The 12,665-nt window shown below is 63.7% G+C and overlaps 3 protein-coding genes across 10 annotated transcripts in view; 2 read left to right on the top strand and 1 right to left on the bottom strand.

Annotated features, from left to right (window-relative positions):
• Positions 1-799, top strand: part of RNF151 (ring finger protein 151) — a 3,052-nt gene extending 2,253 nt beyond the window's left edge. Inside the window, 2 exon segments of the mRNA XM_043455407.1 lie at positions 294-739; positions 741-799. Coding sequence (XP_043311342.1) covers positions 294-739; positions 741-774 — 480 coding nt within the window. The 3' untranslated portion in view covers positions 775-799.
• A 1,233-nt stretch (positions 800-2,032) lies between these two features.
• Positions 2,033-8,173, top strand: TBL3 (transducin beta like 3). Its single transcript, XM_043455396.1, has 22 exons — positions 2,033-2,181; positions 3,734-3,785; positions 3,890-3,985; positions 4,072-4,119; positions 4,229-4,370; positions 4,456-4,540; positions 4,624-4,794; positions 4,877-4,952; positions 5,038-5,131; positions 5,208-5,389; positions 5,476-5,617; positions 5,714-5,772; positions 5,852-5,955; positions 6,302-6,449; positions 6,535-6,765; positions 6,855-6,925; positions 7,000-7,156; positions 7,241-7,299; positions 7,445-7,548; positions 7,638-7,709; positions 7,794-7,952; positions 8,032-8,173. The coding sequence occupies exons 1-22, from the start codon at positions 2,102-2,104 to the stop codon at positions 8,148-8,150; spliced, it is 2,451 nt and encodes an 816-aa protein (XP_043311331.1). The 5' UTR covers positions 2,033-2,101; the 3' UTR covers positions 8,151-8,173.
• A 110-nt stretch (positions 8,174-8,283) lies between these two features.
• NOXO1 (NADPH oxidase organizer 1) lies at positions 8,284-12,650 on the bottom strand. 8 transcript variants are annotated; one of them, XM_043455398.1, is made up of 10 exons: positions 12,529-12,646; positions 10,590-10,647; positions 10,320-10,459; positions 10,147-10,230; positions 9,904-9,979; positions 9,628-9,808; positions 9,323-9,504; positions 9,114-9,227; positions 8,817-8,934; positions 8,284-8,730 (listed from the first exon to the last, which is right to left on the bottom strand). In XM_043455398.1, exons 3-10 carry the CDS (start codon positions 10,383-10,385, stop codon positions 8,463-8,465), a joined length of 1,089 nt encoding a protein of 362 aa, XP_043311333.1. In that variant the 5' UTR covers positions 10,386-10,459; positions 10,590-10,647; positions 12,529-12,646; the 3' UTR covers positions 8,284-8,462. The 8 variants fall into 8 exon arrangements, with proteins under 8 accessions (XP_043311333.1, XP_043311340.1, XP_043311335.1 ...); XM_043455405.1 differs by lacking the exon at positions 10,320-10,459 and having other exon boundaries at positions 10,147-10,227; XM_043455400.1 differs by lacking the exon at positions 10,590-10,647 and having other exon boundaries at positions 12,529-12,636.
• Positions 12,651-12,665: the final 15 nt, after the last annotated feature.

The raw sequence follows: 12,665 nt of genomic DNA, 5'->3' as shown, positions 1-12,665 counted from the left end.
AAAAAAAAAAAAAAGCCTGGCATACATACAAACAACCCACTAGACCAAGCCAACCATGTAACTCCCTGTTCTCTAAACCTCCTGTCCCCACTCCTCTGAGATCTAGATTTTTCCCTTCAAGGATTTGCTACAGGTTACCTCTCTCCACCACATCACTGGTAGCCTAAGAGGTTGGGAGGCTGCCAGTTCAGTGTTTCCTAGTCAGTGGAACGTCATGGATGGGGGATTCTTGGGGGTGGCTGGAGATGTCCCCAACCTGGTTTGGCTCACACGATGCTCTCCTCCACTCCCAGTGCAGGAACGCCGAAGCTGGCTGCCAGGTGACGTGCCCCCTGGCCCATCGCAAGGGACACCAGGACTCATGCCCCTTCGAGCTGATGGTCTGCCCCAATGAAGGCTGCACGCTGCGGGTGCCTCGTGGGGCCCTGGCTGAGCACAGGCAGAACTGCCAGCACGGTGCCCATCAGCGCTGCTCCCTGGGCTGCGGGGCCACCCTGGGCCCAGCCGAGCGTGCAAACCACAACTGCTACCAGGAACTGCGAGAGGCCTGGTGCCAGCACCAGCAGCGTAGCCGGAGCCTGGTGCTCTGCCTGCTGCGGCACATGCGCAAAATGCACCGGACCACTGGCCTCATCCGCCGGCAGCTGGCAGAATTCCTGGAGGAAGATGACCCCCTGCTCGCGGGTGCCCCGCAAGAGGGGGCTGAGGCCACCCCCGAAGGCAGCGTTGGGGCTGAGGTGTGGGGGCCCCAGGGCCAAGCTACCTTGTAAATAGAGGGTAAATAAATGCAGAGCCCAGGCCTGGCCGCCTCACTATCGCTATGCTTGCTGACCTCACCCCACCTCCTCTAGGAACTACTCCTCTCAGGGGAAAGAGGCACCTTAGCTTTTCCCCTGGACCTCTCCAAGTTCTTTCCCACCAGTTCCTCACACTGACTTTTCCCCTCAGCTCTCCGCCTGATTTTTTCTCATTCGATTGTCTCCTCTGCAGAGGTTTCCCCTGCCCATCCTTTCCCAGTCCTCCTTCCCAGTTACCTTCTTCCAATCTGTTTCCTGGCTTTGCAGCCAGTAGCACAAACTGCTCAAACCCCTGAAGTCAAAGTACAAGCCAACTGCTCACAGTGATTCCCGAGGATCCCTCCTTATCTTGTTTCTGCCCTATATTCTCCTTCTTACTCACTCCCTGCAGCCACACCGGCTTCTGTTTCTCCTAAATGCCAGGCTTCTGCACTGGCTGTTCCTCAGTCTGAAGCATTGGTCCCCCAGATAATCAGAGGGCTCCTTGCTTCACCAACCTCGGGCTTTGCTCACAGTTCACCTTTACAAGGAAGCCTCCTCCGTCACCCAGTTTAAAGTTGTACCCCCTGCATTCCACTCCATCCTAACCCTGCTACATTCTTTCCAGATCACTAGCCACTTAACAAGATTATTCCGGGCCCTTCCTCTGCCCAGCCCTGGCCTCACTAGCCAGCCTTCTCTGGTGTCTCCCAAGTGCCTAGAACAGAGAATGTGCTCAATCAATATTTGAACGGCCCCGAAATCGCCCGATTTACTACCAGGAGGAGAAGAGGACGACAGAGGATGAGATGGTTGCATGGCATCACCGACCCGATGCACATGAGTCTGAGCAAACTCCGTGAGTTGGTGATGGACAGGGAAGGAGTCCATGGGGTTGCAAAGAGACGGACACGACAGAGCGACTGAACTGAAGTAGTTTACCTGCGCTATTTCTCATACCATACGCTAAGGCGGAGCCTGGTTCAGGGCTCTGCTAACCCACCGCGCTTAACCCAAACCCCAGAATGCCAAGGGGGCAGGAGTCTTGGGATTACTTCAATAACCAGTTCCTACGAATACCTTTTCAAATTTCCACTTAAAAGACAGGCGGCTGGCGACTCCAGCACGAGCCAGTCTACGCCTCCCTCCCCCGCCGCTCCCACGTTACTCTACGCCCCACCCTCCAGGCCGGAAACTCCTCTGCCATCTTCCGCTTCCTGACGCCGCGCCACTGCCCACAGAAAAGATGTCGCCGAGGTCGCAGCGCCGATGACGTAACAGTAGTAGTGGGCGGTGACGCCATCTCTGCGAGCCCAAGGTGCGGAATGGCTCCCGGGTCTCCCTCACGCGGTGGCACCGGCGACATGGCTGAGGTGGCGGCCGGAGTGGGCCGCTTCAAGTCCAAGTAAGCTGGGGCGCTGGGACTGGGGGTGAACCCGCCGCTGGGGCTTGGGTCGCCGCCGAGGGAGGGAGCCGGGTTCGCAGCCGGAGTAGCGAAGGCGCCGGCGTGGGTCCCACACGCATCGGTTTGGGAAGGGATGAGGTAATAACGGGGCTGGGTCCTAACAGGCGGGCGGCGGCGTCGCGGCTGCGGCATCAGGTGGCAAAGCAGGCACTGACAGCGCTCAGCTCTCGGAGGGCAGGCCCTGAAGCCTGGTCGGGTGCAGCTAGCTTCCGCGACCTAATGTTGAAGCATGTTCGGTCGGGGGCCGGGACTAGAGATCCCAAAGCGAGAGGAAGGGTCGAGGCCGGTCCTGAACGGTGGGAGTCCCCACCGCCCAGACGACGGCAGAAGAGCCACCTTTGGGGCAGGCGGCCTGGGGAGCTTTCACATGCTGTCTCTCTTCTCAAAGGACTGAGAAGAGGTCAGGAGATGAGCTAGACCTCCGTGGCCAGGAGGCCCTGAATCCCGGGCTTATGCAATCCCCAAATTTATGTTCAGTGTCTAAGTGCTCAGTTCCCGGGTCCAGACAGACTCAGCCTAACGCGTAGGAGCAGAGTCTGATGGGGTAAACCTACCAAGCAGATCATTTCCAGCGGTGGCTGCGACAAGCACTAGCAAGGGGAAGCCCTGATGCCAAGACTACCTCTGTTGGATGGTGGAGCAGGCTCAGGGGGCCTCCAACCTCCTCTTGGCAGTCAGGCTTCCTTTAGTGGAGTTAGCCAGGCACCTTGGAAATTCAGAGAGGCCCAGACTGGGAATAGGGAACAGTCTGTGTGAACACAAGGATCAGCAGAGACCCCTCACGGCAGGTTCTTGGGAACATGTAAGGAGAGGAGAGGGTTTCAAGGCAGGGGACAACACAAACAACAGTTGTGTTCTAAAACGCCTCTCTGGGAGCAAGCTTTGAGAGAGTGGTCGGTACATGGTGAAGAGGCTGTAACAGCTCCCCAGAGAGGAGAGTGCCATGACCTGGACCAGCAAGGAAGTAGCAGAGAGGGAGGGATGAGGATAATCTGCCTGGAGAGTGGGGTGGAGGAAGGAACTAGGGTTGTGGAGGGGCAGGCTGGAGTTGGACCTCAAGGATAAGGATGTTGAAGAGGATGTTGCTCTGGGTTGGTTGCCAACCAGGATGTTGCCTGGCCTCCCGTGGCCAGCAGAGGGCGCCCAAGGCCTGGCTTCCTGGGCACCTGGGAGTCTGTGGGAAGATTTGGACTGCCTTTGCTTCCCTGGGCCCGTGTGGATCACTGACCCACACAGGGTCCCAAATCTTCTGTAACAAGGGGGTACTAACACCCACATCCCAATATGGCTGAGAGGGGTAAAGAAGGTAACAGACGAGCTCATCACCCCACGATGAGTGCGCACACACATGCACCCCAGAATCCCTGCCCTCCCAGAAGCTCCTCAAGGGCAGGGTCCTATTGGGTTGACCTCCGGGAGAGCACCTAGCAAAGGGCTGGGCACCGGGGACCACGGGGTGGTGGTTCACTCTCTTGCCCTGTCTCCCCTCCAGCTATGCTGTCGAGCGCAAGATCGAGCCTTTCTACAAGGGCGGGAAGGTGCAGGTACTGGCCCCGGGGCAGGTCAGGGGGAGAGTCGGCAGGGTGATGAGGCAGCCTGGGGCTGCCTCAGCAGGGTGTTCCCTTGGCTGAGACCTCTTTGTCCCCAGCTGGACCAGACTGGACAGCACCTCTTCTGTGTCTGTGGCACCAGAGTCAACATCTTGGACGTGGCCTCGGGGGCCATGCTGCGGAGCCTGGAGCAGGTGAGGGTGGGGAGGGTCGGGGTGAGGTGCCGGTGTGGACGGCAGCCTGTTCTCACGGCACCCTGCACACTCACTCTCGCCCCTAGGAGGACCAGGAGGACATCACTGCCTTTGACCTCAGCCCCGATGACAAGGTGTGTGGGGTCAGGACAGGAGGCGGGCTCCAGTACCTCCCGCCCAGACTGAGTGGGTGTGGATGGCACACACACACCCGTGCCCCAGCTGAACTGCGTCCTCCCCTAGGTGCTGGTGACAGCCAGCCGGGCCCTGCTGCTGGCTCAGTGGGCCTGGCAAGAGGGCAGCGTCACCCGCCTGTGGAAGGCAATACACACGGCCCCTGTGGCCACCATGGCGTTCGACCCCACCTCTACACTGCTAGCCACAGGTAGGACCTCGGCTGGGTTGGGGGTGGCGAGCCAGGCAGGGATCTTTGGGCCCACAGCGCCCCCACCTCAGATCCACTCCCACAGGCGGCTGTGATGGGGCCGTGCGCGTCTGGGACGTCGTGCGGTACTATGGGACGCACCACTTTCGGGGCTCGCCGGGTGTCGTGCAGTGAGTCGGGGCAGCGGGGGGTGGGGCGAGGGGGCGTCACGGCCAGGGTGGCGCAGCTCACAGCCCCGCCCGCCTGCCCGCAGCCTGGTGGCCTTCCACCCAGACCCCGCTCGCCTGCTGCTCTTCTCCTCGGCCGCAGACACCAGTGTCCGCGTGTGGTCACTGCAGGAGCGGTCGTGCCTAGCTGTGCTGACTGCCCACTACAGCGCCGTCACGTCTCTGACCTTTAGCGCCGATGGCCACACCATGCTCAGGTCAGAGCCCAGCCCCCCTGGCCTTGGCAGGGAAGGGAGGCCCACAGCTGCGGCCCGGGCACTGAGGCGGGTGTCCCCCCAGCTCGGGCCGGGACAAGATCTGCGTCGTCTGGGACCTGCGGAGCCTCCAGGCCACAAGGACTGTGCCGGTGTTTGAGGTAGGGGCGCCAGGGCCAGTGAGGGCGGTGGGAGGGGAGGGGCAGCGGGGCTGGGGGCTCCACCCCTGACCTGCTTGTCCTCAAGAGTGTGGAGGCCGCCGTGCTGCTGCCGGAGGAGCCGGCACCAGAGCTGGGTGTGAAGTCTGCAGGCCTGCACTTCCTGACGGCCGGTGACCAAGGTATGTGGGCCGGGCCCGGGCAGGAGGGGGCGGGGGCCAGCGGACCCAGTGTGCCAGCGGCCTTGTCTCTGCCCAGGCACGCTACGCGTGTGGGAGGTGGCCTCTGGGCGGTGTGTCCACGCACAGCAGCGGCTGCCGGGCCCCGGGCGGGAGCTGACCCACTGCACCCTGGCCCGCGCCGCCGGCCTGCTCCTCAGCGTCACTGCCGACCACAACCTGCTGCTCTACGATGCTCGCTCCCTGCAGCTGCGGAAACAGGTGCGCGCACTGCCCCTGCTCAGCCCCCGGCCCGGGCGCCAGCCCCCTGCTCACCCAGCCCACCCCGTGTCCCTCCCACCCCACAGTTCGCCGGCTACAGCGAGGAGGTGCTAGATGTTCGGTTCCTCGGGCCCGAAGACTCCCATGTTGTCGTGGCCTCTAACAGCCCCTGCCTGAAGGTGTTTGATCTGCAGACCTCAGCCTGCCAGATTCTCCACGGCCACACAGGTGAGGGCACTAACCAGGCCCCGGGCCCTCACCCAGACGGAGTGCCCGGCCTGGCCTCAGCTGACCTCTAGCCACGGCCACTCCACTTTCTTCCAGACATCATCCTGGCCCTAGACGTGTTCCGGAAGGGGCGGCTCTTTGCTAGCTGTGCCAAGGTGAGGCACCACAGAAGCTGGGGGGCAGGGACTGGTGGGGAAGCCCCGCCCAGCCTCCCCTCACCCTTCGCTTCCCCAGGATCAGAGCATTCGCCTCTGGAGGATGAACAAGGCCGGCGAGGTGGCTTGTGTGGCTCAGGGCTCTGGGCACACACACAGCGTGGGCACCATCTGTTGCTCCAGGTAGTGGTCAGGGCTGGGGGTGTCGCAGAAGCAGAGGCAGCTCTCGCCTTGCTCTCTGAGTCTCCAGCCCAGGGGTGCGGAACAGAGGCCGGGGCAGGGCACCCCAAGGGGCTGCGGCTCCCTAGAAGTAGCCTTGACCAGTGGGTACAAGGACACTGAGTGATGGCCGGGGCAGGGCTCCTCTTGTTGGACTGAGTCACCAGGGGTGGCCAGGGTGGGGGGCACGCAGTAGTTCTGGTCGTGGGGCAGTCTTTCCGGGCTGGCCCGAGGCCTGAGCTGTGGGGCTCTGCCAGCAGGGCCGGCCAGGGCTCAGCAGGTGTCTCCCCTCCCCTGAATCCGGCCACAGGCTGAAGGAGACCTTCCTGGTGACGGGCAGCCAGGACTGCACTGTGAAGTTCTGGCCCCTCCCTGAAGCCCTGCTGTCCAAGGGCACCGGCCCCGAGGGCGGCCCGGTCCTCCTGCAGGCCCAGGCCACGCAGCGCTGCCACGACAAGGTGACCGCACGCAGCGCCTGGGTGGGGTCATGGCCAGGCCCTCGCCAGGACGGGGGTCTGAGTGGCTGCCTGCTCTCGCCACCAGGACATCAACAGTGTGGCTGTCGCCCCCAATGACAAGCTGCTGGCCACAGGCTCACAGGACCGCACGGCCAAACTCTGGGCCTTGCCACAGTGCCAGCTGCTGGGCGTCTTCTCGGGCCACCGGCGCGGCCTCTGGTGCGTCCAGTTCTCGCCCATGGACCAGGTGTTGGCCACGGCCTCGGCCGACGGCACTGTCAAGCTCTGGGCCCTGCAGGACTTCAGCTGCCTCAAGGTGAGCTGCCCCTGGCCCAGGCCTGGCACCCCCCACCCCAGACCCGGCCCCCCACCCCACGCCTCACCCCACCCCCACCCTGCCCACAGACTTTCGAGGGGCACGACGCCTCTGTGCTGAAGGTGGCCTTCGTAAGCCGCGGCACGCAGCTGTTGTCCAGGTGAGTGGGGGGTGGGCAGGGCCGGGGTGTGCTGGGCAGGCCCCAGGCTGAACCCCTCCCCATCCCCACCCCAGTGGCTCTGACGGGCTCCTGAAGCTCTGGACCATCAAGAACAACGAGTGCGTGCGGACGCTGGACGCCCACGAGGACAAGGTCTGGGGGCTGCACTGCAGCCGGCTGGATGACCGCGCCCTCACTGGTGCCAGCGACTCCTGCGTCGTCCTCTGGAAGGTGTGTGGGCCAGGGAGGGCATCGCAGTGGGCAGGGCAGCGTGGGGGCCGGTCTGAGCCCAGTGTGACCCCGCTCTGACCCCAGGACGTGACTGAGGCGGAGCAGGCCGAGGAGCAGGCCAGGAAAGAGGAACAGGTGGTCAAGTAAGTGGGGTCTCCCTGCCCCCCAGCTTGGAGTCGGCGCGCTGGTCCCTCCTCTCCGGAGCAGCCACCCTGCTCGCCCCTGGCGGGGTCAGGCGTGGCCGGGTCCCCCAGGGGCCCTGTGCCCTGTCCCCTCCTTGCCCTCCAGGCAGCAAGAGCTCGACAACCTGCTCCACGAGAAGCGGTACCTGCGGGCGCTGGGCCTGGCCATCTCCCTGGACCGGCCCCACACCGTGCTGACCGTCATCCAGGGTCAGTGCTACCTCGGGCCGCACGGGGTGGGGGTCTCTCGGGGTCTGTGCTGCCCCTTCCCCAAGGCTTAACCTCCCCTCCCCCCACAGCCATCCGAAGGGACCCCGAGTCCTGTGAGAAGCTGGAGACCACGGTGCTCCGATTGCGGCGCGACCAGAAAGGTCTGGAGTGGGCAGGTCGGGCCGGATGGGGCTGTGTGAGGCTAGGGCCCCGGGGGCAGGTGTGACTGTGCCCGTCGCCCACAGAGGCTTTGCTGCGCTTCTGCGTCACGTGGAACACCAACTCGCGGCATTGCCACGAGGCCCAGGCCGTGCTGGGCGTGCTCCTGCGGCACGAGGCCCCGGACGAGCTGCTGGCCTACGACGGCGTGCGGGCCTCGCTGGAGGGCCTGCTGCCCTACACCGGTGAGTGGGCCGGCCCTGGGGGCGGGCAGGGCTGTCGGCCACACTCAGCCACCCCTGACAGCCCGCGGTCCTCCCCCAGAGCGGCACTTCCAGCGGCTCAGCCGGATGCTGCAGGCAGCCACCTTCCTGGACTTCCTGTGGCACAACATGAAGCTGCCCACTCTCCCCGCGGCCACCACGGCCCCCGCGGCCCTCTGAAACACGGACTTCGCCATCTCGGCTCCCTGTGTCTGCCTTGACTTCATTTCACCCCCTGGTCCTGGGCCATAGCTGGCCAGCCTGAGGGTGGGCCCACCAGTCAGTCCCCTCCCCTAGCACAGACACGGCGCGGTCAGTCAGGAGAGCTTTACTCAGGGCACACCGGGGGCGCACAGCCCAGCAAGCCCCACCTCCACTGCTCCTCCCACGGCCCTGAGGCTGAGGCGGCTGCCAGCGGTTGTCCCTGGGCTCTGGAGCCTGGGGTGGTCCCTGGGGTGCACAGCACCGCCCTCCACGATGGACCACACTCTCTCAGAGGGCTCCCTGCCGCCCCGGGTCCCGCTGCAGTGCCTTACGGGTGATGGTGCAGCAGCGGCTTTGAATGGTGCTCAGAGGCGGCCGGGTAGGCACAGGAGGCGGAAGCATCGCGGCCTGGGGGGACCTGGGGGAGCCGTGGGCCTTGCCCTCCCCACCCTCTGCAGTGCCAGCCCCGTGGTGGAGCCACGGCCCACTGAGGAGGGTGCCCAGCCCATCACGCTGCAGTGTTGCAGCTGGGAGAAGACCGGTGCGGCCTTGGAACCTGTGGGGCACAGGGTTTGGTTGGCGCTGGGCCCTGTCCCCCCCGCCCTGCCACCAGACCGGCTGCCAGAGCCCCAGCTCACACACCTGCACAGCCACCAGCCTCGGTCAGAGGCTTCCAGCACACGCACGCGTGCCCCTGCGGGCACGGACAGCTCATCAGCCCGGCTGCTCTCATAGGCGCGGACAGCACAGAACTGGGGCCCTGGGGGTAGACGCTGGGTGGTCACCACGGGGCTGCAGAGGTCAGGGCACCACCCCTGCTGAGTCACCACCTCGGGGCACCCCTATGCATCTCTCTTAATACCAGAGACCGCTTCTAAAGCCTTCTAAAGTCACGCTGCCTTGTGAAAGCAGGGGTGTGGGGAGGAGGATCATTCTCACCGCTTATCCCCAGGGGCTGTCCCCCACCCTGTCCCTGGTGTGGGGCCGCCTCCTCCAAGTAGGGAGCAGGAAACCACGCCGTCTGCTGGTCCTCGTTCGCCACCAGCCACCAGCCTGTGCCCGAGAGGGGGACGGGCGGGGGCTTCAGTTCTGCAGCCCGCTGGGATCCCAGGAGCAGGACGGCATGTCCTTCCGACTGCCCAGCCCACCTGAGGGGTGTCGTAGCAGCACATCCAGGGCCTCCTGGGCCTGAGTGTGGAAGGGCTGGCCCCGCGTGTCCTGGGTGCTGAAGGGCTGCAGGCAGCGCAGGCTCTGGGCCTCCAGGGTGTGGATGGCAGGGCTGCCTGAGGGGCCTGGCGGGGGTTCTTGCAGGGTGGGCAGGATCACCAGGCTGGTGAGGGCCCAGGGTGCAGGGAAGAGGTGTCAAGTGTCTGTCACACACCCGTCTGGCCTCCAAGTCTCCCCGTTTGTGGGCCCTTCCCCACCACGCCTCCCCCATCCTCGGGTCAGGCACCTGCCAGGTGGCAGCATAGGCTCCAAGTCCGCAGGTTGTGGCGCGAGGAAGCCAGTGAGCACCGGGCTGCGGGACACACGCTCCCCTGCCGCCAGCAGCGCCCTCAGGTAGGCCTCCAGCAGCTGCAGGCGGGCCAGGCCTCGGCTGGTGCGGCCTCGGTGCACCAGCCAGGGTGCGTCGGCTGTGGGTAGGACGGGGCGGCTGTGGGAGCCGCGTCCGGCCCCTCACATCCCACCGCTGCCACCCCCGCCCTCCTGTGACCCCTGCTGGCCTGACCTGGGAGCTTGGGGAGAACGCGGTCAGATCTCCGCAGCAGGCCCGCCTCCACTGGGAAGGTCTCCTTGAGGGTTTTCTGAGAGTGAGAAGAGGCATCATCGGTCTCCGAGGGCCCACTAGGTTCCCCTGGGACAGCAGGCAGGGGTCCCTTGGCTGAAAGCCCAAGTGGGCACAAGGGCAGGCCAGGGGTGGTTTCAGGTGGGTCAGGCTGCTGGGGGAAGTCGGGTGACCAGGCTTACTCACGTGGAGTCTCCTGAAGTCCTCCCAGCTTCTGCGTATGAAGCTGTCGCTGTCATCCGACCAGCACACAGAGAAGGCGAACATCTGCTGGGGGAAGGTCAGGGGCATCTTGGAGGCACTGGGCCAGGAGCTCCCCCACCTCCTCTGGGGCTGGCAGGGGTCCCACGCGCTCCTACCTGGAGCCTCTCTGTCTGCACCAGAGCTGCCCCGCTCACACACACTGGGTGCCGGGCTCCCGCCATCCTGGTGACCTCCCCAGATGTCCGTGACGGGCTTGTGGAGTCTGCTGGGTGTGACCCCAGGTCCCACTACCGCCCTGCCCATGTGGGGAGGAGGGGAGGCCTTGGGCACCCGGAAGGCTGGAATTCCCCAGCAGTACCCCAGCCCTGGCTGCACTCCCCTGCCCTTGACTGGGGCTTTCCCCGCTTCCTCACCACGCCCCTCACCTGGGGAGGCAGGGGCACAGGGCTTCCAGGGTGGAGGCCCTCCTACCAGAGTGTGAGCCTGAGGGGAGGAGAAGGAAGGGCCATTAGAGAGCCACCAGGCCGCCCCTCCCGGCTCGCCATGCCCTGGGCTAGTGCCCAGGCTGGGCAGAGCTGCCCAGTGGCCTGGTGTGCCCCTGGCTCTGTCCCTGAGCTGACTGCAGTCATCACCAGGAAAGTGTTAAAGGCTCTAAGTGCTTTGTTTGGCTTAATCCTCACATTGGAAGAAAGGTCTCTTAATGTCCCCAAATGGCAGAGGAGGAAATCTGTGTTAAACAGATAGTCAGGGTTTCTCCCATCTGCTGGGGAGAGGCAGACCTCACAGGCTCACCCCACAGGTCCCGCTGTGGTGGAGGGGCTTGCAGCAGGATGAAGAGGGTCCATCTCTAGTCACTGGCATTGGGAATGGCGGGGTGGAATTGGGAATGGCTAAGACTGTTCTGAGAATCACCTCTGAATTCATGGTTTTATCACAGTATGCTGCAGACACAGCCTCTGAGGTCTGGAGTGACCCTCCCCCCACGAGCTGGGGCGGTGAAGGGAAGGCCCCTAGAATCCCCAGACAGACATTGCGCCCAGGGGCCCACATCTCGGAACCACCGCCTTATAGGGCAGACGAGAGCCCATCCAAACCTGGCACAGGGGGGTTCTTCCTTCCTCCGCCCACAGCTCAGAGAGCTGGGAGAGGCAGCTAGCCTGGCGGCACTCTGATGGCCCTTCCCCTCCTCCCTCAGTCCCACTCTGGCAGGAGGGCCTCAGTCCCAGCCCCTCCACCCAAGCCCTCCATGAGGGAGGGGTCAGGAAGCCACCCGGGCCTGACAAAAGGCCTTTGTGCATCTGTCCAGCCAGAGGCGTGCTCTGAAGCCTTCAAACCTCCCCTGGTCTTGGCCCAGGCAATGAACACCTGTGGACGCAGGCCTGATTTTTGCAAAGTGCCTTCTGTCCGGCTGCCACACTCTTGCCAATCTCAGTGGGGGCCGCTGGCCCGGTAGGGTACAGAGTGGGACGGCTCCAGCTCCCTTGGAATACAGTGAAGTTGGAGAAGGGCCAGTCTGCTCACAGCCAGGGACCTAGAAGGATGCTGCGGCCCCTCCCTACACTGCTGACAGCCCCGTGTTCCCCACTCCCAGCAACCGAGATCCTCTCCACAACCCCTCCCTCACCTCTCACCTGGACCACTACAACAGCTCCGTGCTCCGCCCCCCCCCCCCCCAAAGCCTGTGGTCCTCACTTGCTGCCGTGAAATCCACTCTCCAGAGGAAACTATGCAAAACCAAAATGGGATCAGGCCAGGGTACCCTGTCCCAAACTTCCCAGCACCATCCCAGGGTCCTCAGCATACATCCCCAGCTCTTGGGTCAGTCGATGGTGTCCTCAGTGGGCCCTTGGCCACCTCAGGACCTCTGCTCACACCACCCTTCCCAGGTCCTGTCCAACATTAGCCTTTCTGCCCTTGCAGGAAGTCAAGCTCCTCCTCCCTCCTACATTGGCTCAGACTACCCTCCTCAGCTGATTTCTCATTCTTCAGGCCTCTCTGCCTAAGGGTCAACTCCTCAAGGAGGCCTCCTAGATTTAACACACCCTGTTCAGAGCCTCCATCACAGCTTGTACCTAAACACTTGGTGTGACTCTTGTTTTTTCCATCTTGACCACTAGACTATGGGCTGAGAAGGTCAAGGAGGAACGAATCTTGCTCCTTGCCCTGTCCAGAGCCTAGAGCAGTGCTAAGGACACATTAGGCACTACACAGGTATTTGCAGAATGAATTAATGTACATATTAATATACATATGGGATTAATACATTTGGAAGCAGTGGTATCCCTGAGGCCACGCCCCACCTGAGTTTAACCCCTTCAGAGAGGAGAGGGGCTGCTCAGTGCTCCCCGGAGTCCAGAGACGCACCTCCTCCTTTGCAGGCACGACCCTCCCAGCCTAGGCGGGCGCCCGTTGCCATGGCGCCGGTCGCCTTGGCTGACTCCCCGAACCCGCAGCCTCACCGCCCTGTGTGCGCTCACAGCCCCGCCCCGCATTGCCCAGGC

This window comes from Cervus canadensis, chromosome 32 (assembly GCF_019320065.1).
Source record: "Cervus canadensis isolate Bull #8, Minnesota chromosome 32, ASM1932006v1, whole genome shotgun sequence".
NCBI classification, from domain to species: Eukaryota; Metazoa; Chordata; class Mammalia; order Artiodactyla; family Cervidae; genus Cervus; species Cervus canadensis.
This window is presented reverse-complemented; position numbering and strand designations above follow the sequence as displayed.